The sequence below is a fragment of the Cydia strobilella genome, chromosome 6 (genome assembly GCF_947568885.1).
Source record: "Cydia strobilella chromosome 6, ilCydStro3.1, whole genome shotgun sequence".
NCBI lineage: Eukaryota > Metazoa > Arthropoda > Insecta > Lepidoptera > Tortricidae > Cydia > Cydia strobilella.
The window spans coordinates 7,530,561-7,557,055 of NC_086046.1; the positions used below are offsets into that span (position 1 = coordinate 7,530,561).

General features: G+C 37.7%; 1 protein-coding gene across 4 annotated transcripts in view; it reads left to right on the forward strand.

The window, feature by feature from the left end:
* Positions 1-26,495, forward strand: part of LOC134742380 (ecdysone receptor) — a 324,182-nt gene that overhangs the window by 262,980 nt on the left and 34,707 nt on the right. For 2 of the 4 annotated variants that reach the window (XM_063675493.1, XM_063675492.1), the window contains exon 1: positions 18,864-19,509. The exons of the other annotated variants lie outside the window; for them this stretch is intronic. In XM_063675493.1, the coding sequence (XP_063531563.1) occupies positions 19,188-19,509 (322 nt within the window). In that variant the 5' untranslated portion in view covers positions 18,864-19,187. Of the gene's footprint in view, positions 1-18,863; positions 19,510-26,495 lie in introns of those variants that run through there. 4 annotated transcript variants of the gene reach the window in all.

Below are 26,495 nucleotides of genomic sequence, written 5' to 3' on the forward strand. Positions count from 1 at the left end.
CATCCCAGTTGCCCGCAGGATGCTCTAAACATACGCATGCCTTGAACTGCTAACTACCAACTTTATAAGCGTTTATTTAAAATAGTGGGGTTTTGCTTGCTTTATCTTTATGGTTGGTTTATGGTGTACCTACCTACAAATACGCTTTTGGGAGTAGAACTCTTAAAACTAGTTTTTGTTTTCGTATATTAAATTTTAGTATACCTACCAACTCTAGCTATATGAATGTGAGTATATTTCTGACGACCGGCTTTCAAAATTTAGCCAGCTAAAATTTAACTTTATCAAGTTTACGAAGAGTCAAAAGTTAGTTTGGGCCTATGTATTACGTGTAGAACGCGGATCGTCAGGATGGTATAATAAATGAACAATTGATAATGTTTTTTCTTTCAAAGGACATATAATAAAATAAACAAATGTACTGGTAAAATAATCGATTTCTCTATTAGAACTAAAGAGAATGAGTACATCTGGGAAGTGGGACGCTCCTAGCCGACCTTTCCTTTCATGTGACGTCTTTTTGACGTCATTGCGGTTAGTTCGGGATAAATTACGTTGACTATGTGACAAACCAACAGCAACATCAAGAAATCAGTGACATCACCGACGATTATTGAAATCAAATGAAACATCATACGGAAGGTCATCAGTTCGCGCTTCCTACGCGGGGTTAAGGTGGACGTTATTTATTATATTTACCATACGTACCGACGCCCACGACTCATCAGACTACATCATTTGTGCGTTTGCGGCTTTGTTAGGTGCATATTGTTTGCATTTTTATTCAAAATTCATTTCGTGGTTCATTGTGTTGGGCTTAACACATTTTAGGTACGTTTTAGGTGTACTTTGTTACCTTCAATGACGTCGGAATCGCATTATTGTACAAATCGTGTAATAAACGGTAAATTAGCTTTGCCCTTCCAAAACGCAGTCATTCGAGTCACCGATAACGCGCTTAGTTGTGTTGGCTTTATTTTTCTAATATTTATTATTGTCATTTTTCAAATAGCTACTCGCATGCACTTATTAATCCATGTCAGTAAGCAGTAAACACCAAACTGCAATTGGCAGCAGTTATTGAATTTTGTGAACCAGGTCAAGTCAGAACGACCGTGTTCCGCCGCGCAGCCTTGACCCGCGCCTCTGACTCAACATCAGCCACACCGACACTAGTGACACTGGCGACCACTAACGCAGCGAGTGTTACACTACACAGACATTGTGTCATTCTGACTTAAAAAGCGACACTGACCGAACTAAGTTCATAGTCCTGTTAAGTCATCAACTTGTTATAGGCGACCTAAATAAACCTTTACCAACGTAGACGTATCGTGGTTATCACGTGATAAAAATAGATAAAGAATATGACTACAGCGGTGGCAGCATGGTTTCATTTTAATCGCCTGTCACTATGCCTGTCACTTTCGCACGTACATACTTGTTAGAACATGACAGGCATAGGTGATAGGTGATAAAAATGCGACCGTGCTACGGCCGCAGCTCTCAAATAATGTCAGTAGCGAAAAACGTAACCAAAGGACTTGGCGGTTTTTATATCGTCTTAATCACGGACAAGTGCAATCAGTAATAAACGTAATGATTTCAGCTATAAAACATATTATAGTTGTGTAATGATTTGACATGTGTAAATAATTCAGTTTAAGGTGATGTCAGATCTGGCTGCATCTAGGTATGCGTCATCATTTAGATCTAGCCTAGTAGGAAAATTTACGCTCCACAAGACTTGAGTCAATCAACTGGATATTCGCAGGACAACCGGATGTCAAAATATTCAACGAACCTTCAAGTAAAGTCTCGGAAGCTATCAAGACTGTATCTAGACCTATTGATGATTTATTTATTATACATAGAAAAAACCACTAGAAATACAACAAATGGAAAGCTAAAATAGCGTTGTAAGGAATTTCTTCCTAAAACTGCTTCTTCTTCCGTTTTTTCTTCGTTTTATTCTAATATGGTATATTATATGGTGTCACCGATTTCCCCGCGTCAGTTGTTACTTGCGACAAACACGTAAACGCAGTTTCTTATCTTGACAGTGTTTTAATTGCATTGTCGGCTCATGACGTTAGTTCGGTTCATGTTCAAGTCATTGCCGAGTCCTGGCACCTATCTACCCTTGAACGGCGATAAGTGGTCGTCATCGTCTCATTACGCAACTAAAGAATGCAACTGGCATTTGGCATTTGGCAGTGCGGCATTTTAATCTGCCGTGTCGCGGGCAGTAAAACTAGGGGTTTGGTAGTAAAATTTGGCTGTGAATTACGGTATTTGAAGATTATGAATTTGACAAATGGGTCAAAAACAAAACTGTGTTCTCGTCTTTCCTGTAAACATACCCAAAAGTTAAGGGCTTTAAAGGCTAATTTTCTTATTTAACCGTTTATTTGGATAAGTATGATAAAATCATTACCTACATGCCCACAAGCTGTTAAATATTGTCCACAGGAGAGAAAACTTGTGTGTTCATCAAAACTGTACGAAACTACAGTATAAGAAAATAACCTTTATAGCTCTTAACTTTTAGGTATGTCTACAGGAAAGACGTGAACACAGTTTTGTGTTTGACCCAAATGCCAGGAATATTTTTTAATTCTGTCACAGAATAAATAATAGTACTACCGTACAGAAAGGAAATTTCCTACAAAACCGAAGTTTTAACAGACCCTTTCTAATATATGGTACTATCCCTTTCGCTCATTTAGGGTTGTCAAAATTCAAGTCATTATCTTATCTGTGGTCGTGCACGCAAAGAGACGTCAAGTTGTGCCAACCCTAATAATTGCTCAGAGCAATGCTGAGCCGAACGGTGCCGAGATTGCCCGAAGGGAGGAGATTCGCACCCCTGATTCTGTGTAAGTATCAGAAGCATTTAGCCAACCACAACGACAACGATATTATTATGACTTGCCAATCGATTTTGTAATGTAAAAGCCTTGAATCATAGTTTTTAGTATAGGTACCTACCTTAGATGTGGCAATTGCTTTCTTTCTTTCGGATAGGTAACGGCATGATTTAATTTTCCAAGATAATCTATTTGTTTGAATCTTATAAAGATACGTAGCTAAGTAACCCACACCTGACTTCTGTTTTTTTTTCTCAACAAATCTTAGCAGTGCGCAGTGTCGAGTAAGTGTTAACACGTCTGACTAACACTTCCCCATCGTCTTTCGAGCCTTACTAAGTCGATTCGCACTTCAGCGAGTTCTTCACCCTTTTGTTGTATTGTTTTGCCTCCGCTGAGGGTCCCAAATGGGGATTACTCGCAATGAACCTTACCGAATCTTAAAAGGTGTCAGAAATAATCGGTTTATTTCTAATCATTAATAGACTGGGTTTTGCAGTTGACGCTACAAAATATATTCTGTCAAAAATGGTCAAAATGAAACCCTACTTTATATCTGGACGGACATTAATTTTGTAATATAATAACAATAAAATAGACAAATAAAGGGTACACGGAAAGAACATGTCTAGTCACTTTTTTCGGAAAATGAGATTTTCATTTCAAAATGTAGAGCTCTTAATGAAAGTTATATATTTTGCTACCACTGTATAATATATGTAACACATCTTTTTTTTAGTTAAAAAAGACCTGGTCACGGAATTACCATACATTTTGACATGGTTCCAAATTTTAAAACCGCGATTACTCAAAATGTTACTCAAGGGACTAGACATGTTCTTTCCGTGTACCCTTCAAATAATTTTGAGCGTGCTGTGTCTTATGCGTACATAAACGTACAATAAGCTGCAGAGAAAACAGACCCCCCTGCATAAAAACTTGCAGATATTGTTGCAACTTTGATTTATGCGTCTGATAAGTAGATATGATACGGTGCCGCTTTTCTAGAAAGTGAAAGCTAGCAGTAACTCAATGTTTCAGTAAAATGTATATAATTGAAATATTGCTACACAAAATGACGGGTGTAAAAATATATAGCATAAGAAACCCAAATAGATCTGCGTGAAAAGCAAAGGCTGTGAAGATGAGCGTCGGCTAATATTTTATCTGGAATAATGCAACTTTACGAAAGAGCAAAATTGCTTGTTCACGAGAGCGAAACCGCGTGAATAGGTTCATTGTTTACTTCGATTCCATTTTCACCTATGAATGGGTATAGCAGAACTATGTATCGGTAAATCTGTTTGAAATTATTTCGGCAAGGTATTGATTGGTAACGTTTTCCGAAAGGATTGTTCTAATATTGCCATAGTTAGAGAAGCTTGAAAGAAAAGGAGCTGTGGGATATTACAGGCTAATAAATAAATAAATTGATATCGCAGCTGACCTGTCAACAATAAAATGACATCGGTAAGTTGTCTTTGTCGATAAGCACAGCCATAGTTTGATAGCTAATGCACGACCGACAGCACGTATTATGGACACATGGACTAATCGAGATATGGTACCCAGACGTCAAAATCACATGTCATAACTTTTCTTGCTTCACTAATATCGTATTGGACAGTTTAAGGACCCTCTTAGGGTTAACTAAAGTAAAATGAAAACAGTTTCCTTAACAGTAGGTAAACCGAACAACATTTACAACTTAATACCTATAGCCGAGCCGTTTTAACCCGCAACTACTGCAAAATATAATAACGTAGTACTTAACCACACTTCTGTTATTATTTATCATCCAGCCAGTTCGTTAGTGTGCATGCGAAAGAAAGAGGCGATACAGTTAATATCAGTGCAGAAAAGGATGCAAGAGCAAGGTTGTAATTAAGCCAATGGTGACCGTTGAAATGTCAGACTTAATGTGCAGTATAAGATAGAAAAAAGTCGACGCTTGCTACGTGATCGGTTACACTGTGAACATGGATAAGAACACGTTATTGCGCGTTGTGTTACCATTTTACTAAAAAAGTAAATTGCGGGCAATTAATTGTTTTAAGTTCCAAATAAGTGACATATGTTCTCGGCGATGTCTACAAGGATGTAATAAAATGTTGTAGTTCACTTCTACCGAATATCAGAGATAGTTTAGAACATAAAATATGGGTAGGTTGCATTTTTAAAAATTCTGTCCGTTTTCATTGTTCTAAGTGTCTTGTATTATAAACTTCACAACCTAATGTATTTCGAGTCAGTCATAATATAGAGAATTCGGTATACCTAACATTACTATACCCACTAATCCTGAATTTCATTTTCCAGATTGTGGAAAAGCTAAGTTAATTCACATTGTTTTTGGCTTCCATTTCTTATCATTACGAGTTACCACTTTTGTTTTCCAATGTCTGTACTACGAGTTTATATTTAACGTGAGCAAAAATCGATTTACCAGAGTTGCACTTCAAGCTCAACGTGTTCTTGGTTAATATTATTATGGTTTTATGGATGGATGACCTGTCCGTGCCAGCCGTTTACGATGTCTCGTTCATGATATATGCCGGCTTGGAATAGACGCAGTACATAATTTTCCTTGAGCCGGTAGATAGATCATAATCCTTATCGTATACGTGATCGCGGTAATTTGAAATTAACGGCTTAACTACGACTGAAGCATAGTTTCAATAGCCATACGGAAATAATCTTATACACACCGGTAAAGATGTATAGTATGTAAATAAGTAACTAATTAAGAAAATTCACAATGTCAATAAAATTACGGCTTTGCAACTATTTATTCTCTTTTGGCTGCATAAAGAAAATCAAAAACATTAACCATTTTTCCATCTATTTCATATTAGTGACTCACTATTCTGAAGACTGAAGTATCGATTTGTGCTAAATTTACCAATTATCAGTAAGTATTCTCTGCAAGTACATATGTACTCTCAAGTCTTGCATCGCATTCCGACTCTGATCCAATCTGTAAACTATAATTAACATCGTTCTGAATGTCTGTATGATTCTCTGAATTGACTTTAAGGTCTTATCAAAGGGCATGCAGCGGTTCCGAGCTATTGTGCTTATTAAATTAAGGGGCATTATTTCTTTGGAAAATTATTGGCATTTAAGACTTTTATAGATTAAGATGGGGTAAGTATTGTATGTTATGTTCAATAAAATTAAAAGTCGAAGGTTCTTGTTTATGGTTCAGCTTGATTGTATTGTGGCCTTTCAGAATTGTTTGTTATATTGGTATAATTAACTTGAGCACTCCCCTAGCTTGAAATGAAACCTTGAGTAGTTAAAGGTCAATGGATATTCTTAATAAGACATACTTATTACGTTCACCAATTTCACCATCGTGGTAAATATGGAAAGAAGAGGAAATAATTTAAAACACCACCATGCACGCATTCATTTCCCGTTTAAAAGCATGTTTTAAACCGTACAGTAGACTTGACTTCTACGTTTATAGTTGTATAATTGCACAGAAACCTAGTAAAAGTTTTGCACTGTAGTTGAACGTGTTTTAATTGGAGTTTATTTTTGTTTAATATGTATTTATCGTGGCATTCGTGGCAGAAGTAGGAAAACTGTTGCAGTTTTTAGAGTGTTTCTCTAGTAACTGTTTCATAGTTTTTTGCTGGACAATAGCTTATTTGTACAAAACCAGTAATTTTATAAAATATGGTTTCATTTTAAAGCTTTGTAAACTTACTTAGGGTTATCATAGCTATGATCTTTAGTAGTTTTCTTACAAATTATTTTAACACCACCCTTTAAATGGCAAATTTCGCGCTCGAGCAAATTAAGCGTTCGCTTTTTTGCCGCGCGTTCAAATTACTTTTTTTTTGTCAATACCTCACGCGGTCTCATTAAAGGCAATTTAACCATACTTTTATATGCGCTTTAAATAGACTTACAGTAGCAAACACGCTTGGTGCTCGTAATTTTCACCACTACAAAACAAGGTTAAATTCAATACAAAAAACTTCGCGCTTAAAACAAACAATAATCTCACACTGAATTCTAAATATTATTTCACTTTGCATGAAACCCCGAATCCACCCGCAAAACAAAGAAAGGAATTAAAACAAGTGCACATCGACGGCCCGCCATTTATTCCTAGCGAACAATGGGTAGGTAATACCGCGTTCATTCCGTCATTTCACGACTATTATTCCTATTGCACTTCGCATTCGTCTCCGGAAAAACCAAACCGCATAAGTGAGACCTCTAAATCTGAAGCATTTTCAAATCACATTAACTGCAATTTCGACAGAGTGGCTTTGCGTCGCTAATTCAGCCACTTGGTTGGGCCACACTTAATACTGTATGGAAAAGTATGGCCCTGAGCGCAGCAATGGTCAGCCATAGTGTGGCTGGTAGCGATTGTGATGCTCGGATTGTTTTTTTACATAAATATTATTTTTCGTTCAGTAGGCATCTAGTACCTATCACGCTCTCTTCGCGTCAGATCACTGATGTCACTGCGTTAAACAGACCTTGGTCGTCGGTTGACGCCATAGGCGATCTGTATCGTCACTTTCTACAGTTTCTATAGAAATGTCGCAAAATTCTCATACAATGTGATGATTTGCACTAAGTGCACTAGAGGCAAACACTAGCCTTCGCTCTGTAAACGTTGGGAACTCAACAGGGCCTAAGTTACGATCCTATAAATACGCGAGACGTGCCCGTGACCCGTGCGACACGTATTCCACAACAGTGGGTAAACGTAGGTTTACTAAGGTACCAATAACATTAGGGCTAAACTTCATACAAGTTTTAGTGCCATACTGGTTTTATGCGTTTGGGATTATGTTTCTTTATGATGGGTTCCTATTGTGTATGCAACTGAACTTACTGTGTACGTAAAAACATGTATATACCACGTGTACATGTGTATGATACAGAATGAACTCCAAAAATAGGTCCAATACTTTTACTAGGAACTCCAACGACCGATTTCTAGAAATACATACCAACAACAACTGATATTTATACCCGTAAAATTTTGTTGGATTCTGCTTTGTACGTAATACTACAATAAATATGCATGGATAATTGGATAACATACAAGATAATTTACCAATTATGAATTATCACCATTCAGCTAGTATGAGCAGACAGTAAAATTACTGGAGTAGGTGTACAAACCTATAGCTTGAAGAGAGTAGACAGATTGGACAGAATCAAAATGCATGTTTCATTCAAGAAATATCACTGAGCTCTCTGAAATCTTAAGCACTTCTGTAATAAAGAATTTCATTTCATTTCAAAGACGTTGTCAAGAGCATTAATATTCTTTATTATTTGATAGAATATATAACATAAGGTTGAGATAAAATACAGCTTGACATATATCATTCTAAATCAAAATATCAAGCCAAGACAGAAGCCTTTCAGGTAAAAGTATGATAGGCAATGTAAAACTAGGACGCAATGAAGAAAATACATTAAAACATAAATGCTCGAAAGAGTCGAAGGCTATAATAATTTATGTAAACCACGGTTCGAAATTTCTCTTATTAGCACCTGTTTGCAGTCTTGTGACGCGTTTCAGATAGTGTAACGAGTATGTTACTAAGTGAATCCATATGATTGGTATGTGATTGCGAATGATTATGCTATCAGTGCGTTTGTGAAATAAACAAAGGCGTGGTGATGGTGAAACGTCAGTTAAAATAGGAATTTAAACCATTACTGTAATACACATTTAAGTAATATAATGTAAGCAAAAAAAAGAACACTGAACAACACAAATACATATATTTGTCTCATCAAGTCATCAATGATGATATTAAGCTGGTACCTAATTAATATATTAGCAGTACCTACTTTAACGCGCCTATAAATGTGGCTGGTATTTTACTCACTATAAATAATAAATTGCTTGTATTGCCAAAGATTTCTGTTTGTCTTTCGCCTTATTTATGTCTAGCATTTATGTTTAAATAGTATAGTTCTATCATCTCCATTCAATCTGCAACTATGTAGCGCTGCAAAATACCAAAACACATTGGCTAAATTCTACAATAACAACAATTCAATCGGAAGTTAGGCGGATTGAAACAAACATTTATATTCAGGGGGCCAGATCTCGGAGCATTAAAGGATCAGTTCTAACAAATCGAGATAGATATCTGGAAATACCGAATGCCGTTGGCGTTAGTCCAACGCAAGTAGGGCAAGCGTCCGTAGGTGTCTATCGACGGACCGTTGTTGGCAATAGCCTTAATAAGTTACGTGGAATTTCTACTAAACCTATATGTTGGAAACGTGCAAGCTCTTATGTAAATGTTAACAGCTCTTGAAATAATGTTAAAGACAAGAGTTATGGAGTTTGACTTTGAAGTCGATTTGATTTTGAAAGACTCGGCGCTTATAAGATTGCAGATTCTATTGTGACCGGTTTCAAGTCCTTTCCCGTCTCAGTAGGACCTATTAACTATGATAAAGATTCTGTTGAAGAATTTTGAGGTTTCCACCTAAATTACTGTTTCGGGGGTCGACATTTTTAAAAACGCGCTAAAAAATATTCCGCGGCCGGTTCCCTGACACTGCGGGGTTGCGTACATCGCAACCATGATGTGTTTTGTAGCTTTTAGTTTTAAAATATATTTTAATATGTATGCTAGTTTTAAGGTATTTATCTATTGGCCACTAGTTGCCTGAAATAAAGTTTTTCATTTCATTAATATTTTTTATAAAGAGAAAACTTCTTGGGTGCTATAATAATTCTGTAAAGCACTCATCTCACGACTAGTCTTTCTTTTCAGTTCCTTCTCTAAAGAAGTGGAAGTTAAAAGGTATACGCTAATACTTACACCTATAACGAGATATGTTCACAAGAAGATTATTCTCATTGTCAATTTATTAGCGCACTCATTAAATCCGTTGGCCGTAGTACAAATTACATATGGTCGAGGCAATTACAAAAGAAGAATAGAACATGTCTGCAGTGGACCTTCCTCGGTTCCCATGTTATCGCTTATTGGTGCTTATTGGCCATGACCATGGATCGCAATTAGTGGTAATTACCTTCAATTTGCGCTACCGATGTTATTCGCAAAGGTCTAGTCTGACTAACATAGTCATCATTCTTCGTAGGGAGTCCGGGAAATGGGAACCGTCCATGCATAGTTTGACATTTTACAACATCCAATTTTAATTTGTGCTGACAAAACTATGGTAAACTACGGTTAAGGAATTGAATTTTTAAATAAAATTGCACTAATAAAACTATGATCTCAATCACATAATTATATGACGTAGGTACAATAAGAGACCTTAGGGATTTCATATTTCCAGCTTTCATTATGATTGTCATTTGTCACCGTGACAAGGTAAGTGGCAGAGAAATCAAACTCATTTACTATACAGAGATTGGTCGGATGGATAGCAAAAGCGTTTCAACCACCTCATTTATTTAAACATGTTCATGAAAAAGCATCTCCATATTTTAATTATAGGTACATAAACACAACTGGTTGTTTGGTAGGTAATAGTCGGAAACCTGTACCAAGCAACTGAAAGTCATTAAAACGTTCAAATACTGAGGCAAAATGTGACCGAAGAAATTTTGCGGTTGAAACCCTTTGATATCGATCCAGTCGTTTTAAATTAAGTTATTGACTACTGTATCATCGTTGAATTAGAGCTAATTTACATTGAATTTTGATAGACAGTTCGATTCTTCCACCTGAACAAGTTTCCCAGTCACTCAATTATGGCGACTTTTGAAATTCCCTGTCTACCTCATTAGCGTTTACGATCTGATGATGTTTTACTCGGTATTTCCTTTGCAAATTTCCTCAGCAAAACTTAATTGGCGTCGTAAAACAAAATATGACACGAACAAAATTGCGACTTCCTTATGGTTCAGCGCTTAAATCGCATCTGGCTCGCGGAATAACGTGGATCTTAAAATAATCCAAGCAAAAAACTATACAAAATAACGAGGTCTGCACATGTGGTTGTTTTTTAATAAAATAAGAAACGTATTATTCTGTCTAATTGCAAACTTGGCAAGGAAGCGGGAGGCGACTTAGGCTGTCAGACGTTCCTATTTTAATTTTCCATGTTTTTTGCCAAAGCGTGCTAGAAGTCAACGTTTCCTTTGACACTCGACACGGAACACGTCAAAGAAACGAATCGTCCATGTAAAAGTGTACGAATATAAAAAAAAAATGTTTGTCGGCGTATTGTTCCGCGGCTGGCTGTTCATGAGAAATTACTCTGAAGATAGTTAGTTTTTAAGACAGTGCTACGCCCTTGCAGGGTGACCATGTACCAAATCTCTATGTAACACCTTTTATAACCATGGTTTTTGCATGAAATAAATGAAATAAATGAAGATGGCTCCAACTATTAATAAAGCTAGAAAGCGTAGGTTTCAAATACATATTTGTGTAATTACAGTGCTGAGCAGCACTGTGTCGTAATCTTCATCTATATGTGTCCCACTACTGAACATAGTTTTTGTCATGCTCAATAGGGATAGGGCTATTAGTCCCTTAAGCTGCCTCAGTGCGGGTTTAGGACTACACCATATACATACACCTTTGAATTTCTTCCCACATATTTATGCAAATTTCTTGACTGTGTTTTTCTTCACCGAAAAGCTAGTGGCAAATATCAATGTCTACTACAGCCTTCATCATTCCTTTCGTTCGTATCCTTTAAGTGCCGATGTAACGTAACGTTATTTTAACCTTACGCTTTAAAAACTCCCCACACAATTTACCGCAACCCCACCGCGCATACTATTAACTCTTCTATTTTAGAAACCTCCATTATTTAAACCATATCTTAAGTTACTAATGACTACGCCATAAAAACTAGTGATGACATGATGCTAACAAAAAGCGTCCAGTAAGTGGTGTAGCGTAAGTATAGTGAATAGTTAACAAATGCATTAGCCTACCTGGCAACAGCCGACCCAATTGCATGCATAGTTGTGTCATCGACTCATCGCACCTAGAGTTAAGGTATCCTACACAGACATATCTGGATAGATCATCAGACCATATTTATCGGGTCGCACAACTGCGACCAGATAAATATGGTTTAACTACGTTACAAATCTTTTTTATCGAAGAAAGAAGAAGTGTGTTAGATTTAACTTGAAAATTAGTTAACACGATTGTTCCATTTGTTTTTCTGATCACTATCACGATCACTGAAATGGTGAAATCACATTGTTTCCGCGTTTAGATTGAATTCTAGCGGATACAAACGCTTGGGTAGCATAGCAAAACTGTAGGAATTTGATTTTCGTGCCATTCCGCACCTTGTCACAGTCCTTTTCAATATGAAAGCCTCTAGAACAGTGGTTCCCAAAGTTGACTGGACTCCGAGTACCCACGACCCACCTAACAAAAACAGCAATTTTTGGAGCACAACAAAGGTCTTAAAAAGGGGGCATAAAATGTTATTGGTAACGCTTAGAGTTCCTAGTAGTTTCACGGCCCACTTAATATTCGCTCGCGACCCATAGTTTGGGAAATGCTGCTCTAGAGATCACTAAATAATAATTATAACTTTTAATGTGACAAGTTACGTAATGGTACGTAATTGAAATCAAATTCCTTGACCGTAATGTAGAACAATTATTAACATAGCTAACTGTGCGACGTCTATTTGGATAAGCGTCTGATTGGGTATCCCACAATAGCGAGGACAATGTGTTACGCAACGACAAGTGCACTCGGTAAGCCGCTCACGCGCAGCCAACGGTCGGCGCGGGCGCATCGTGTCCGGTGCTGACCTATTTGCAATATAAGTTCTACGTACTGATTGGATTCATTGGATGAAGGGAAGTGATGTGTTAGTCTATACAGAGGTAGAATTTCTTATCAGTTTGAATGCTAGATATGCTTTATTTACACAAAATGTTACTTTGAAACACAGAAATTAATGTTGTAATTTGTAATACTAGTTTGCTGCTAGTTCAGTAATATTTTAATGTACTGAGATGAAATGATTGCTTTGTATAAGCATGCACTAAGGCACAATGAGGCAAAATTCAACAGATAAATGCGATGACATTCTCAATTCATAATATTTTCGTCAAAGGTTTTTTATTACTTATATTCTTGTCTGTTCGTAATTACGTAACTTATTTAAGTGTTGTTTAGACAGGTTTCTAATAAAGCCCTAAATAAACAAACAGAATTTCACTAAGTTCGATTCCTACCAAACAAAAACTTGCGAGAAAACTCGTAAATAAGCTCATAAAACACCGACGGTCCAATTACAACATTTTGCTGACTTTAATCGTGATTAATATCCGGTTCGGCATGCCGCGGCGCTGAAGAAAAACATCCTTCCAAATTTAATCAACTTTACAAGTTTCCCTTCTGAGCTTTACCTAAACAATATACCGTACTGCGGGTGGTAAATCTTAAAGAACAGTTATCCAAGTTTATTTCTATGATTAGAGCATAATGGATGGTAATTGGTGCGAAGCACGCACCACTCGACCGTTCCCAGCACCTCAATACCATCCATGCCCACGGCAGCCCTCACCGCGCTCACAATCATATCACTCGGACTCGATAGTTACATCACGTAAATGATACTACTTGCAACTACCATTTCGAAACGCCTCAAAAGCAAACTTTAAATTCAACTTGAACCGTACCAGCTAAAGTTTAAAGTCTAGTTTTAACGGACGTTTTAAATCACAGATATAGAGATTGCGAATGATTGAAGAGTTCGAATGTGTCCGAGCGAAAGTGCAACCAAAGCACACTGCAGTAAGACTACGTTCAATCGACATCAGATTACATTGTCTCTAGGCATTATGTAAGCTCATGTGACTGAACGGTAACGTGGTTCCTTAGCAGGTCACATTGCAGTGCGAATGACATCAGTCCGTCAAGTGCATAGGAGTCAACGAACAGGATTTCGTTGCGTATGCAATAGATGCTCTTCAGCCTTGACTTCACGTCATGGCTACCGGCCAGAACCATTCACTGACCTACTAGGAATGTCTTGTGTGGTTTTGAAAGAGTCGTTCGTCTCGTTTCTGGTGTTAGCCTAAACATATCTAGGGCAAAGATTAAAGTTATTATTGTTCCGACAAGCGCGTGAAGGCCGCGCGATTGGATTTTATTTTAATATGTACAATAAACACTATATTTTTATTAGGTATCACTGATAAATATGGAAACAACCTTCAGACATTCTTATAATATAAGCGAAGTATAACATATATTATTATGCATTCCTAATCCGGGAGTATGGCAGCGATGACGCGACGTTGAAGACGTTGAAGTTCGTGTCTAAAAGTGGACATTCCCAAATTCTCAAAGTATGCTTTGCCTCTGAGACCTTTCGGTCTGATGTGAATGTTTTAATGCGCATAATTCCCACCTGCAACAGCAGAATTCTTGTAAAAACAAGCTTTATCCGGCTCTGGTAGGACATATGCCATGCACTCGGCGCGCGGCGCCGCGCATTCGCCAGCATGTAAAGCGTCCCGAGTCGATCGGTTCCCAGCGCCTGCAATGGATCGCCTAGGCTCGCAACCGGTGCAGCCAGTAAGGACACAGCCGGCGTGTTAGTCCGGCTATTATCTTTTAATACCATCGACTTCATTATTCGCTACATTTTTTTGCGACGGCGGCGAGGCGCGGCACCGCCGGCTCGGGTTTGATAACCCGGAGACCTTGGTCTTAATTGCGCTCGCGCAGACAACTCCGCCGCGTCCACTTTTTATGCGCCTGCACATCGCTAGTAAAAACACGACAACGACGCATAACCGGCCGACTGAAAAGCACTTATAATCTGCGAAAGCTCTAGGTAATCCATAACCACCGCAAACCGTCAGCTTACATCGAGTGCGCTCTACCGAGAAAGCTTCGTGAGCGTCGTCTTACGTACACTTCGTCATGCTTTTGCGGATCGCGTTCGATAATTTAGATTTTCTTGTTTTTATCAACCCATAATGGTATAAGTTACAAATAACAATGTATTTAAACATGAAAAACTTGATGCCCCTGCAGTAATGGCAGTGAACATGCGTTTCGTTATGATTACCATTTTAACTGCTAGACCGTTGTTGCCTTGTTGATCGATTAGTTTTCTCATCTATTTTGTTTTTGTTACAGGTAAGGCGAGCTATGTAGCTGACGACCCGGAACAGTAATTTATCGACTTTTCAGCGCCATTGTTAAAGCAGGGTGGTTACAATCGCCTTGTTTACTTACTTATTTCCTTAAAGCTCCAACAAAAGGCTGGATGGCTAGCAGCCAAGATTCGATTACATTCATCATTCTCTGGTATGTAGAATTCGCCGTTCATAAATCTTTGCTCAGCTACCAACCGCTATCACCATGACAAGTGGTTTTTATTCTGCGGCGATTAATAAAAAAACAAACTCATAAACGAGTCTTGGCAATTCGCGATTTAATGAAATGCTTTTAGAGGCTATTAGTGGTAAAGGCAATTAATTCATAAAGCTCTCTAAAGAATAGCCATTAACGAAGTTGTCAGTGGAAACTGAAACAATAAACAAACTTTAATTCGGCAGGTAGTGATTACCTAATGCAGAGTTGTAATAGCATCACAAACTCGGTAATGATGTGGCTCCAGCGACTGGCCGATTAATTTTATCTCTAATTTACATTTAATGGAAACCAGTCGAGCAAAAAGTTCAGTTGATTCCTCGATCTGTTAATAGACATTAGTAGGGATCAAGGCTGTGGCGAATCGGTGCAGGAAAGGCCGTTTAGACTCTGCCGTTTGTCATGTTGTAAGCGACAATCGTAACGATCGTTTAAAATATCGAGGCCGAATCGGTTACCGGTCGTCAGGAAACTTCGTTCGTTTAAAGTTCATATGTCTCTCGCAGAGTTGTACTTATGAGAATTACCGTGCTCGTCCTATCAATTATCATCGAATCGTTGAAGTGAATACAACAACACGTCCCCCATATTCACCAAATATCGCCTGTCAAAAATCTTTAAAACCTTCTGAGACCCAGCAGCAGTTGTTTTGTTTTTGAATTTGGAACCCTGTTATTTAAAAAAAAATACGGACATGTAAGGACATAAATAATTAATTAATTATTATAAACGACAAAAAATTTATACGCTTAAGAATAGAAATAGTTTTTTACATTTTTTAAATTTGGCGCCTTTTTCTACTGACAGACTTTACATATTATTTGTCGGCTTTATGTACTAGTTGTACCTAAGTAGCTGTAGCTAGCAATTGTCATTTCCCTATTCGGATTCAGTTAATTGAGGAAGTAATTAAAACGCGTCTACTTTTAAAGTCTAGTCTCACATTTAAAAATAAACGCATGTAGGTATTATAAGTCCGAATCCGTTTAAAGATCGAATCACAATCGAGAATCGGAAGGTGTAAACAGCAGCGCCAGATAAATGCAAAGTAATTCGGCAAAGAGAGGCGCGGGCGGGCGGGGGGGCGGGGCAGAAACACTACTGTAATGCTCTGCACGCTCGAATGCCCAAATTACCTAATGGAATCTACCGGCAAAATAATGGACTTTTGGAGCTTTTATATGCAGATGTACGAACTAGTTTTTAGTAACGAAATTTACTACGTCATATTGGATAGGAGGGGGGTCCGGAAAATATCACCAAATATCACCATTTGGGGGTCAAAAACTAGCCAAAAAGGTATAACGTGATTAATGGATGCCCCCATTAATCTGCAATCTTCGTTTTATCTTCGTTAGATCTGAATATTCATGAAACTAATCAAGTTTCCAGCTTTGAACATGTATTGATATTCATTAATCATATATGTACGTGTTCCATATTGCTTTCTCGTCTATTAATTAGCAACGTTAGCTAGGGTTCTAGTGATTTGACTTTAAAACTTTTTAAGCGCAAGTTCTGTACATATCTATACTATTATTATTTCTCCACGGGACTTAATCGCGTAAAATAGTTTTAAAATGTACCTCCGACGTTTCGAGGACGGCGTTGTCCCCGTGGTCTCGGAGGATATCTATACGAAATAGGTTAGTTAGAATCTAGATATTTTAACAGAATTTTCGCTTGTTGACAAATACCTTCATAATTATCCTTCACATTTATTAACTGATGTCATTTCGTATACGAACTAGGGGTTGCATACTGTATACAACAGACTACAGACCTTGTATGTGTAGGTAAATAAGTATTTAAAGCTCATTTCCTACGAGAATATGACTCTAACAAGGAAATATTTTCATACAATAAGAATATTCTAACAGCGATATTTCACGACAGCATCAAATGAATGGTGTCTATTTTGATTTAATATTTACCAGAGTAATAACTAATATAGTTTGTCAAAGGACTGTCTCATTTCAAACATAGACAGAGAGAATCATCTATCTTTGTCTTACACTAGTACTAGCACCTAAAAGAAAAGGATGAGTATAGTTTTTTTTGTTCTTATTTGACAATTTGGTTTGACCAACTATAACTCCGGAACTCTCGCAAGATGCATAAGTTTAGCATGAGTAAGGAAGAAGTACACGCTGTATTTCCAAAACACTCGCGGTCAACGCTCCGCTAGCTAACACGTGATTTGTTGATGACGCCAACTTCAATCATGGCTGCCGCGTCACAGAGCTATCTATGCCACCACCATCTCATACGCATACATGCCTGTGCGAAAAGCATGCTATTACGAAACGCGGCTTACAAAACCCGAAATGGAGCTGCGGCATTGCGTTTGGCTGTTTTCTAGGGTATTTTGGTACTTTTTCACCATTGACGTATTTCACATAATTATTGAAAGTCATAATGTAAAATGTTTGTCATATTATCATTAGTCATAATTTGGTTTTTCTCAGACACGCGTAACTTTTCAGGATTGCCATAAAACAAACCTAACCTAACCTAACCTATCTATAGGATAACCCGAGGAAAATCCTGAAAAGTTAACGGTTTCAGAATTATGACTAATGATAATATGACAATCATTACATTATGATTTATGACTCAATAATTATGTCAAACTAAGGGACCCCATTTCACGTGTATTGGACCGAGGACATTGCGATTTTATCATTTATAATTCGAATATTGGCTGAAGTGCGATAACTACCTGAAATTCAGGTCATCGTTCCAAATTTGAGGGCATCGCCGATCTGTGGTATATCGGTGGCACGGTTCTGAAATGTGTCAGGTTAGCCGGCCTGATATCTGTGCCGATAGGTAGTAGATATCTAGGTCGGGGGGTCGATAGGCCTCTTAACATTGACCTTTTGCTGAATCCCGCGGTGACCTAGTTGACTTTGGCTCCCGGGATTCCGATGAGGGTTACGTTCCGTTGTAAGAGAAAATTCTAGAAAAGTGTCTAAGGTGGGTATTTGAAGTTACTGGACCTGCCTGTATGTGTTAGTCGGTCTATTATATCAATTTATATCTATGTAGTTTAGGGCTTGTTATTCATACGTTTTCTTTTGCAATAAATCAATTCATGCTACCAAATGCTACATAATAAAATCAGGCACGTAGAGACGAGTAGATTTATATATTTTTTTCTCCTTTAGAGCTAATACGCTAATTAATATTATTTACTAATGAATTAGGCATCTAAACTGTTTTTTGGTAATTAGGCATCTAAGTATCTGTAGGAACTATTGGCTACCTACTGGTATATTTTATTCAGTTTTTTATTTTATTTTGTGCAAATTGTTATTGTACCTACCTATATCTATGAAAAATTAAATTTGTTATTTAAAAAGGCTAAACTAAATCGTCCGCCAATCATCTACCTAATTTACGAAATAGAAGTTAATAGTCTACTTAAATATTTTTTTCTAAATAGCGTTCCAACTTACGTAACAAGCAAAGTTGATAGTCGCTTAAAAATTGAGGGTGTTTTATCGCGCGCTACATAATGTCGCCGTGAGTCTACTTTCTGTGCCACGGCTGCGCGCGGCCCGAGCGGGGCGGGCGCGCGGCGCGGGGACCGTGACGTGACGTCACACTCGACCGTGGCAGTGAGAGCTCGGCCGCGTCGTTCGCTCGTTCTATGTACTCCGTTGACGACGGTCGCGCGAGCGCAACGCACTCCTCTCGTTTTTTCAAACTTCGTACCATAGAAAATAAATTCGTTCGTTCGTGAGACTCGCTAGTTTTTCTACCCTGTTGCACGGTTGTGTAGTGACGAGAAAGTTATTATATCAAGACGTTTAAAAGTTCTAGTGGTTGACAGTGAACGTTAGACGCGCGGAGTGTTGCGTGTTTTTAAAAGTTAGTGTGAGGAAAAAGTGAAGTGAAAGCCCGCGTAGGATGTCCATCGGCGATCTTGGATTTCGGAGCGTGTGACGCGCTCGTCGACATGAGACGCCGCTGGTCCAACAACGGAGGCTTCCAGACCCTGCGAATGCTCGAGGAGAGCTCGTCCGAAGTGACGTCGTCTTCCGCTCTGGGTCTGCCGCCGGCTATGGTGATGTCTCCGGAATCGCTCGCGTCCCCCGAGTACGGCGGGCTCGAGCTATGGGGTTACGACGATGGCATGACTATGACATACAACACGGCCCAGTCTTTACTCGGGAACACATGTACTATACAGCAACAGCAACAGACTCAGCCGCTTCCCTCGATGCCGCTGCCGATGCCGCCGACGACACCAAAATCGGAAAACGAATCCATTTCATCAGGTTAGAATTTGGAATATTCTAGTTAGAATCGTTCGGCAAAGTTGTGTTGGCAAGTTTTTTTGGTCACGCTGTCATCGACCTTTGGCCCGTATACCTTGACCGGCGCTGCGCTCTCTGGGCCGTCTTGCCGCGACTGTCACAAAATGTCAAGCGTTTTGTTTACCCACATTCGATCGAACATCTGTTTTATCACGGGTTTGCATTGCACTTTGCATCTTTCAGTGACTTATTTAAAATTTACCAATCACAAAGTTAAGCGTGACCTAATAGACTTAGAGTATTTTATTTTACACCTACAGGCTACAGGCCCTTACAGGCTATAGGCCCTTATAGGCTATAAAGGCACCTTTTTAGTATTCATTGCTTAGATAACTTAACCGCTCCCACATTTTTAACGCAATTGCTCTGGGACATGCAGTTCGCTGCATTGTAAACATTAATAATCTCTACAGAAGGTAATATTTATTTATTTATTTATGTTAAGGAGAACCAACAGCTATACACTTACAATAAACAACAAGATTAAAACAGGAAGCCAATTACAGGAACTCACAGGTAGTAACAAAATATTCAATTTTAAACTAATGCTAACACTTACGCACACACACATGCGTACAAAAAAGAGAGGAAAAATAACATAAAATAAAAAACATACCAAATTGAAAATTAATGGCGATGGAAGCCTTACAATAATCCTAAGTTTTGAACACTTAGTTCATTAGCCCCTCTAGGGGCTTCTACTTATAGGTATACTTATTCAATATATATTATAATATATTTTTATCACTTAGGTACCATATTCAATAAAACATGGTACCTATAAATAAGAAAAACATTAAAAATAGTTCCTTCTGAATAGTTGAGAATCTAAGAAATTAATTTACATAGGAATACATATACACCTACATGCCTCAGTGGTGATGTGACTAATCATCACTGATGACAGATTGTATGTGGGCGAAACATTTAAAAATAAGTATAGCTTCAATATGTAAGAAAAGAACTAGGTGTGTCGATGTTACTGGCAACTTGATTAACCGGGCAGTATACAGTAAGTAATAACCGGTCATTATCAATAATGCCCAAGAGCGTCGGGCAAAGTGATAAATTTATTACTTTCGTCGGTCAATTGGTGGTCCATTTAATAAATCAAGGTTTGAGCTAGTTTGAATTTATCAGTATGAATACTTCCCTACTTCTAGCCGGGCAATGTGATAAATTCGGTCGCGCCGCGGTGGTAGCAGTTTATTTCTGAAGGGGGTTGAAATTCTAACCAAACCTAAACCTACTTTTCTAAAACAGTTCTGTTCCGTGGGGGGATTCAATTCTAAGCGAACCTAAACCTACTTTTCTGTAAGCAGTTCCATTCTGTTTGGGATTGCAGTTCTAACATAACCTAAACCTTCTTTTCTATAAACTCTTCATTTCTGTGGAGGATTTCAGTTCTAACCTAACCTAAAGCTACTTTTCTGTAAGTAGTTCCTTTCTGTGCGGGGTTGCATTTCTTACCTAAACTAAACTTAGACTACAGCCCATCTGTTTTATTACATTGCCCAAGCTTGCTATACAGCGGTCATTATTTATACTGACCGGTCAAAGTGATTAATCATGCAGTTTTAATTACATTGCCCAGTTGATGCGAGCATTTTGCAGACAGACCGATCATTATTCATAGTGACCGGTCTTATCAAGTTGCCCGTAACATCGACATGTACCATATTACTGGTACTTACGCCATACCTACCTACACTACGCTTTTGCACAAGCTACCTATCCAAAAGTTTGTTCCACACGTACCGGAATCATTGAGTTTTTGGTACAATTAGTACTATTTATTGGTACCTACCATTTCTTAAATGCCTCATTTCCGTTTAATATTTGGCCCTGTTGACACTAGTTCCTTTTTAGGGTTCCGTACCCAAAGGGTAAAAACGGGACCCTATTACTAAGACTCCACTGTCCGAGTGTCCGTCGTTCTGTCCGCCTGTCTGTCACCAGGCTGTATCTCATGAACAGTTGAAATTGTCACAGATGATGTATTTCTGTTGCCGCTATAACAACAAATACTAAAAACAAAATAAAATAAATATTTAAGTGTCCATACAACAAACGTGATTATTTTGCCGTTTTTTGCGTAATGGTACGGACGAACCGTTTGTGCGCGAGTCCGACTCGCACTTGGCCGGTTTTTATATCAGACTAGGATCAATCGCTGGTAAAGTGGTCAGTTTATAAAAATGCAATTTGTGAGCTTGTAGGGACCGTCATTATTACTCGTTATCCTAAAATAAAGTACCTAAAATTGTTTTAATGAGATCTGGCACGCAAATTAAATTCTTAATAGATATTGTTAATCAAAGTTGTCACATCATCCGTCGTCATAGGTATATGAGTAATAGATTTCGATACCTAGTGATTATTGAAAGATACCCTGAAACATGCTTCAATTATCATTGTTTAAATACTTTTAATATCACTATAACGCGTGATACCTAGATCTCGTTAATAATAGCAGTCCTTTGAATTGAACGGAACGAGACCGGAGCGTCCCACAAGCTTCCTATAGTTTCCTCAACACGTATTTGTCTATGATGTACTAGTACAGCATGTTTGATTAGCGTCCACCCGGCAAGTGTAGGAGGCTCAATACGGATGGAATGACTAATTCTTATCGCAGTATAGGTGTAACACTGCAAGGTTATTGTGGAAAATTTATTATAGCTTATTGTTATTTTAAGATGCGTGAAGTGACACCTTGATATTATTTACCATAAAGACAACTAGATGCTGCGAAATTCATAAACTCTAATCTTCATCCATGCGTATCTTTAATAACATAATTAATTATCCAGAGCAATGATAAATTATCCAAAAAATGTGTCTACTCAGCCACATTCGTAGCAATGAAACATGTAATCTAATCATGAGTAGGAAGCTTTAATAGGGGATAGTGTGGCATTTGGAAGGGCTGCGTCCCCTTATAGAGGTACCTATGAGCTGTTTATAAACGAAGTCTATTTCAGTATACCATTTGGTTACACAGCAAAACCAACGTTACACGAAACGTTATCCACTACGCCGACAGAACCTATACGCGTTACTTTAGTAATTTTTGCTTTTTTTAATCACATCATTAGTTTCATATAAATTTTACATAAGTGCATACCCGTATAAACATATTATTCAACTTGGTACCTAAGTACCAGCAGTGCCAAGATGGCGTGAGATTAAACCGGTACTTAAACCCATGAAACAGTTTTAAGTCATTTCCTTCCATTTGAGACACATTCAATTTGCCAAGTAATACAGTTTAACAATTTAAGTAAGTGAGTTGGATGGTGTTTCGACGAAGCGAGTGCGGCCGGTCCGACCGGTTTAGAGACCACTCCTGACTCCTGATGGTAAATCGCATCGCCTGACAAAGCACGCATGTGCATTTATATGTATACTTGCTCACACTAATCGTAAGTATTGACTAAATAAATTAGAAAAAGTACCGAATCGATAAAATAATGCGAGGAACTTATGTTGTCATTATTACTTTTATTTTAAGATACAGAGAGAGTACAGATTGTTTTCACTCGAACTGCTATCGTCTTATTACTTTTACAGCGTTCGTTGCTTCCCTTAATTGGGCTGTTTGGTAAATAATATTTTTAGTATTTTTCTTTTACATTTAATAAGTTCCTAACACGTTTTCTAAATAACAAAAAGTGTACTGTAGGCAACATGTTAGAAATCGCTCCATCCTGTCGAGAAATGAGAAAATCATCACCATGGCATGTTGCAGATTTCTATGTGCGCTGATGCGGTAAACTTTCGTTTCACTCATGCAGCTACTGTTTCTAAGAAAACGAGTTAAGTAGCCATCGCTTTAATTAAACCCGACAGTGAAAACTTTAATCGAGGCCCTTGAATTGCCATTGGTTGAGTATCTGGCAGCGTAGAAACACGCATTATCATTAAAGAGCAATTGAAATTGGAGCGAATACGAAGGTAGCCGCTTTTATTGACGCAATTTTGGGACATGTTTGAATGTTGGCCCATTTAATGTAGTAAGGCCATTACCAAATTTTAATTTTATCGAACGTTCAACATACTCGTAGCATTACAATTTGTGAACTACTTACAAATCTTACAATCTTGCTAGTTGCTAATACGCTCGGCATTTATTTGTTTTCTTATCTTACATCTCTGTCAGTGAAACAATAACCTTTCAGTTTTGATTTATCTTCAGTTTAGTGTTTACGTAGTACAAAAGATGTATGCTTTAGTATTTTAACCATTTCAGGGTTGCTTCCGAGTTCGCGTTGTTCAATGTCACACATTAGCTTCCTTGTCAAACTACGTTTGTATTGCTTGTTTAGCGTTAAATAAAGCGACCTTACTTTTGTTTGATGCTCTAATTTAAAGAACGTGATTTCCATACATTAGTATTATTTTACATTTTATTAATACTATACTGCTAAAGTATTAAATGTTACCCGCATTCAATTCTCTGTCTCTCATTGCATTGGCTTACCATGACTTAGAAAACGTTATATTGGCGTTTAAATGAGCTACTATGCGGGCTAGTTTATGACAGAATCAAGTTAATAAAATGGGTTTCAAATTTACGGCAGAAGGAAAAAGTAAATTGTTGTTGATAGCTAATGCTGGTAGACTGTAGCTTGGTACTTATGGGAATATATTGCTCTCTTTTGAATTGAATAAACATTTTGATATTCCAGGAAAATGATATTTGATCTCGGGTAAACAATACTTCTTAAAAGGGAAATTTATGTGGCTTCTCTCTAAAGCTCAAAAAGCCGACAGAATGGTATAAACAACACTGATCAGGTACATTTATTTATTCACACAAGTTCACAATCCATCAAAGTCACAGTTTTGTTTTTATTCAAATATTATATTATTTTTGTTGTTTTACTTTATTAATTAGTTGGTTCCAATTTGCTATTGCGTGCTATGTTATCATGAAAAGCTGTCAGACTGTGCCTAAATTAGTTACATATATAAATTATTTACCTTGATATTACCGACGTTTTGCAAAAAACAATTAATTTAAAAGCTTCCACAATGCTGTTATCTATTTCCTTATAGACGCCAAGGTAAGTCATCCATTTAAACATTTTAAACAATGCGGTTAGGATTTCAATAAGCAATTCCATAAAATGTATTGATTCCTGTAGTTAACTTTTATGTAGCATAACTAGCATAGCACATTTTGTGGCCGTACATGCATACCACGAATTCCGCAGTCATTGTAGTTACCTATTTAGCAAAGTACAAGTGTAAAATAGATCATAATGTGAGTAATGGTACAACTCGTTCCGCGGGCCCCACCTGAGGTGAACGTATCGACGAGTCCGCGCGGGGGCACCAAGGTCGCCGCAGTTTTTTGACACTTCGGCTTTATAAATAACCGACTATAGCCGTCATATTGGCCACTGCTAATTACTTCATGGTGTGCTGCGGGTTAAGTTAGCCGGAAATTATTTGTTTCTCGTCATGAATAACTAATTGATAGGGTTATGGACCTCTATTAACTAACGCTGTTTATCTCTTAACAACTATAATGCCATAACATAACATGTGGGACGCGAGCCATTATGCTAGCTTACCTTTAGATTTATTATTAAATTGTTCTGATTTTTTTTTGTAACCTTAGAATACTTACATATTCAAATCCAACTTATAACACGTGCAATATAGCCATCGCCTAAAAAAATGTTCCACATACCTATGTCATTATCAATAGTGAAATATGATCCACCCTTCATGTCTACATGTCGCGATTCATCATGATTGATGATTCTTGATCAAACGAGGTCGCTTACCTCTTTCAGGATGTTGCTACATATACATGCGCGACCCTCTCGATTACTATATTACATAAAAGACCAATTACCAGTTACAAAATTAACCGATTCACTGTTGAAACGATACAATACAGCTGTAGAATTAGTAACAAGATTATCTTGTTACTGCTCGTACTCAGGCTATTAGCGGCTATTAAAGGATCGTTTCAGTTAGACTTGGACTCCCGTAATTAGCATACAAATCGGATCAGCTTCGCAACTATTAAACGACAACTTTGTGCATAAGCTGACGGCGGTGTTAAAATAATAATCTGTATTGAACTAGCAGCTGCCACGCTAAGTCGCAAGGGTCCAAAGCGGTTAGATTTGGCAACCCTTTGACTAATCTAATGGTCCGTCTGACCCCATCATTTCATAACTACACTTTATAAAAGCCAATCTATTTCATTATACGCGCGCTGTTGAAGTATAGATTGATTTAAATGCTAATCACGTGCCTTGCTAATTAATTATTATAAAAGTTAATTAGTTATTAAAAGGTAAATGTTTTATGTTACTGCTGCCTATATTCAGTTAGCAACATTAATTAGGCGAGTGAAGTAAAATCTTAAGAGGGAAGTATACCACGTACTCGTCCATACAAATAGAGAAAATGTTTTTTCCACTTCTAAATATGTATTTTCTACATGATTTTTTAGTATGTTATGGACACAATTAAAACATAGGTTAATAGGTTTTCCTTTTTACAAAATTTGCAATACAAAAAAAAAACCGGCCAAGTGCGAGTCGGACTCGCGTTCCACACACGTTCGCGTACATTACACAATTTAAACAATGTATTTTTTATGTGAAACGTGAGTGAAAATTGCCTTTAAAAACCCGTAGGGGCCAGATCAAAAAGTAAGTGATTAAGTCCGACTCACGCTTGACTGCATCCTCACAATGAGCTCTTTCATTTAATATGTAACACAATATAGTTTAAAAAACTTTATTTTAAAATTTTCTCATTTACCCCCAAAAGTGGCCCCCATGTTTAAAATTAATTTGTTTACGTTACATGTCAGTCTGTGGGTCACAAACATACATTTGTATTATTTTGTATACCAAATTTCAAGTTAATTGGTTCAGTAGTTTCGGAGAAAATAGGCTGTGATGTGACAGACGGAC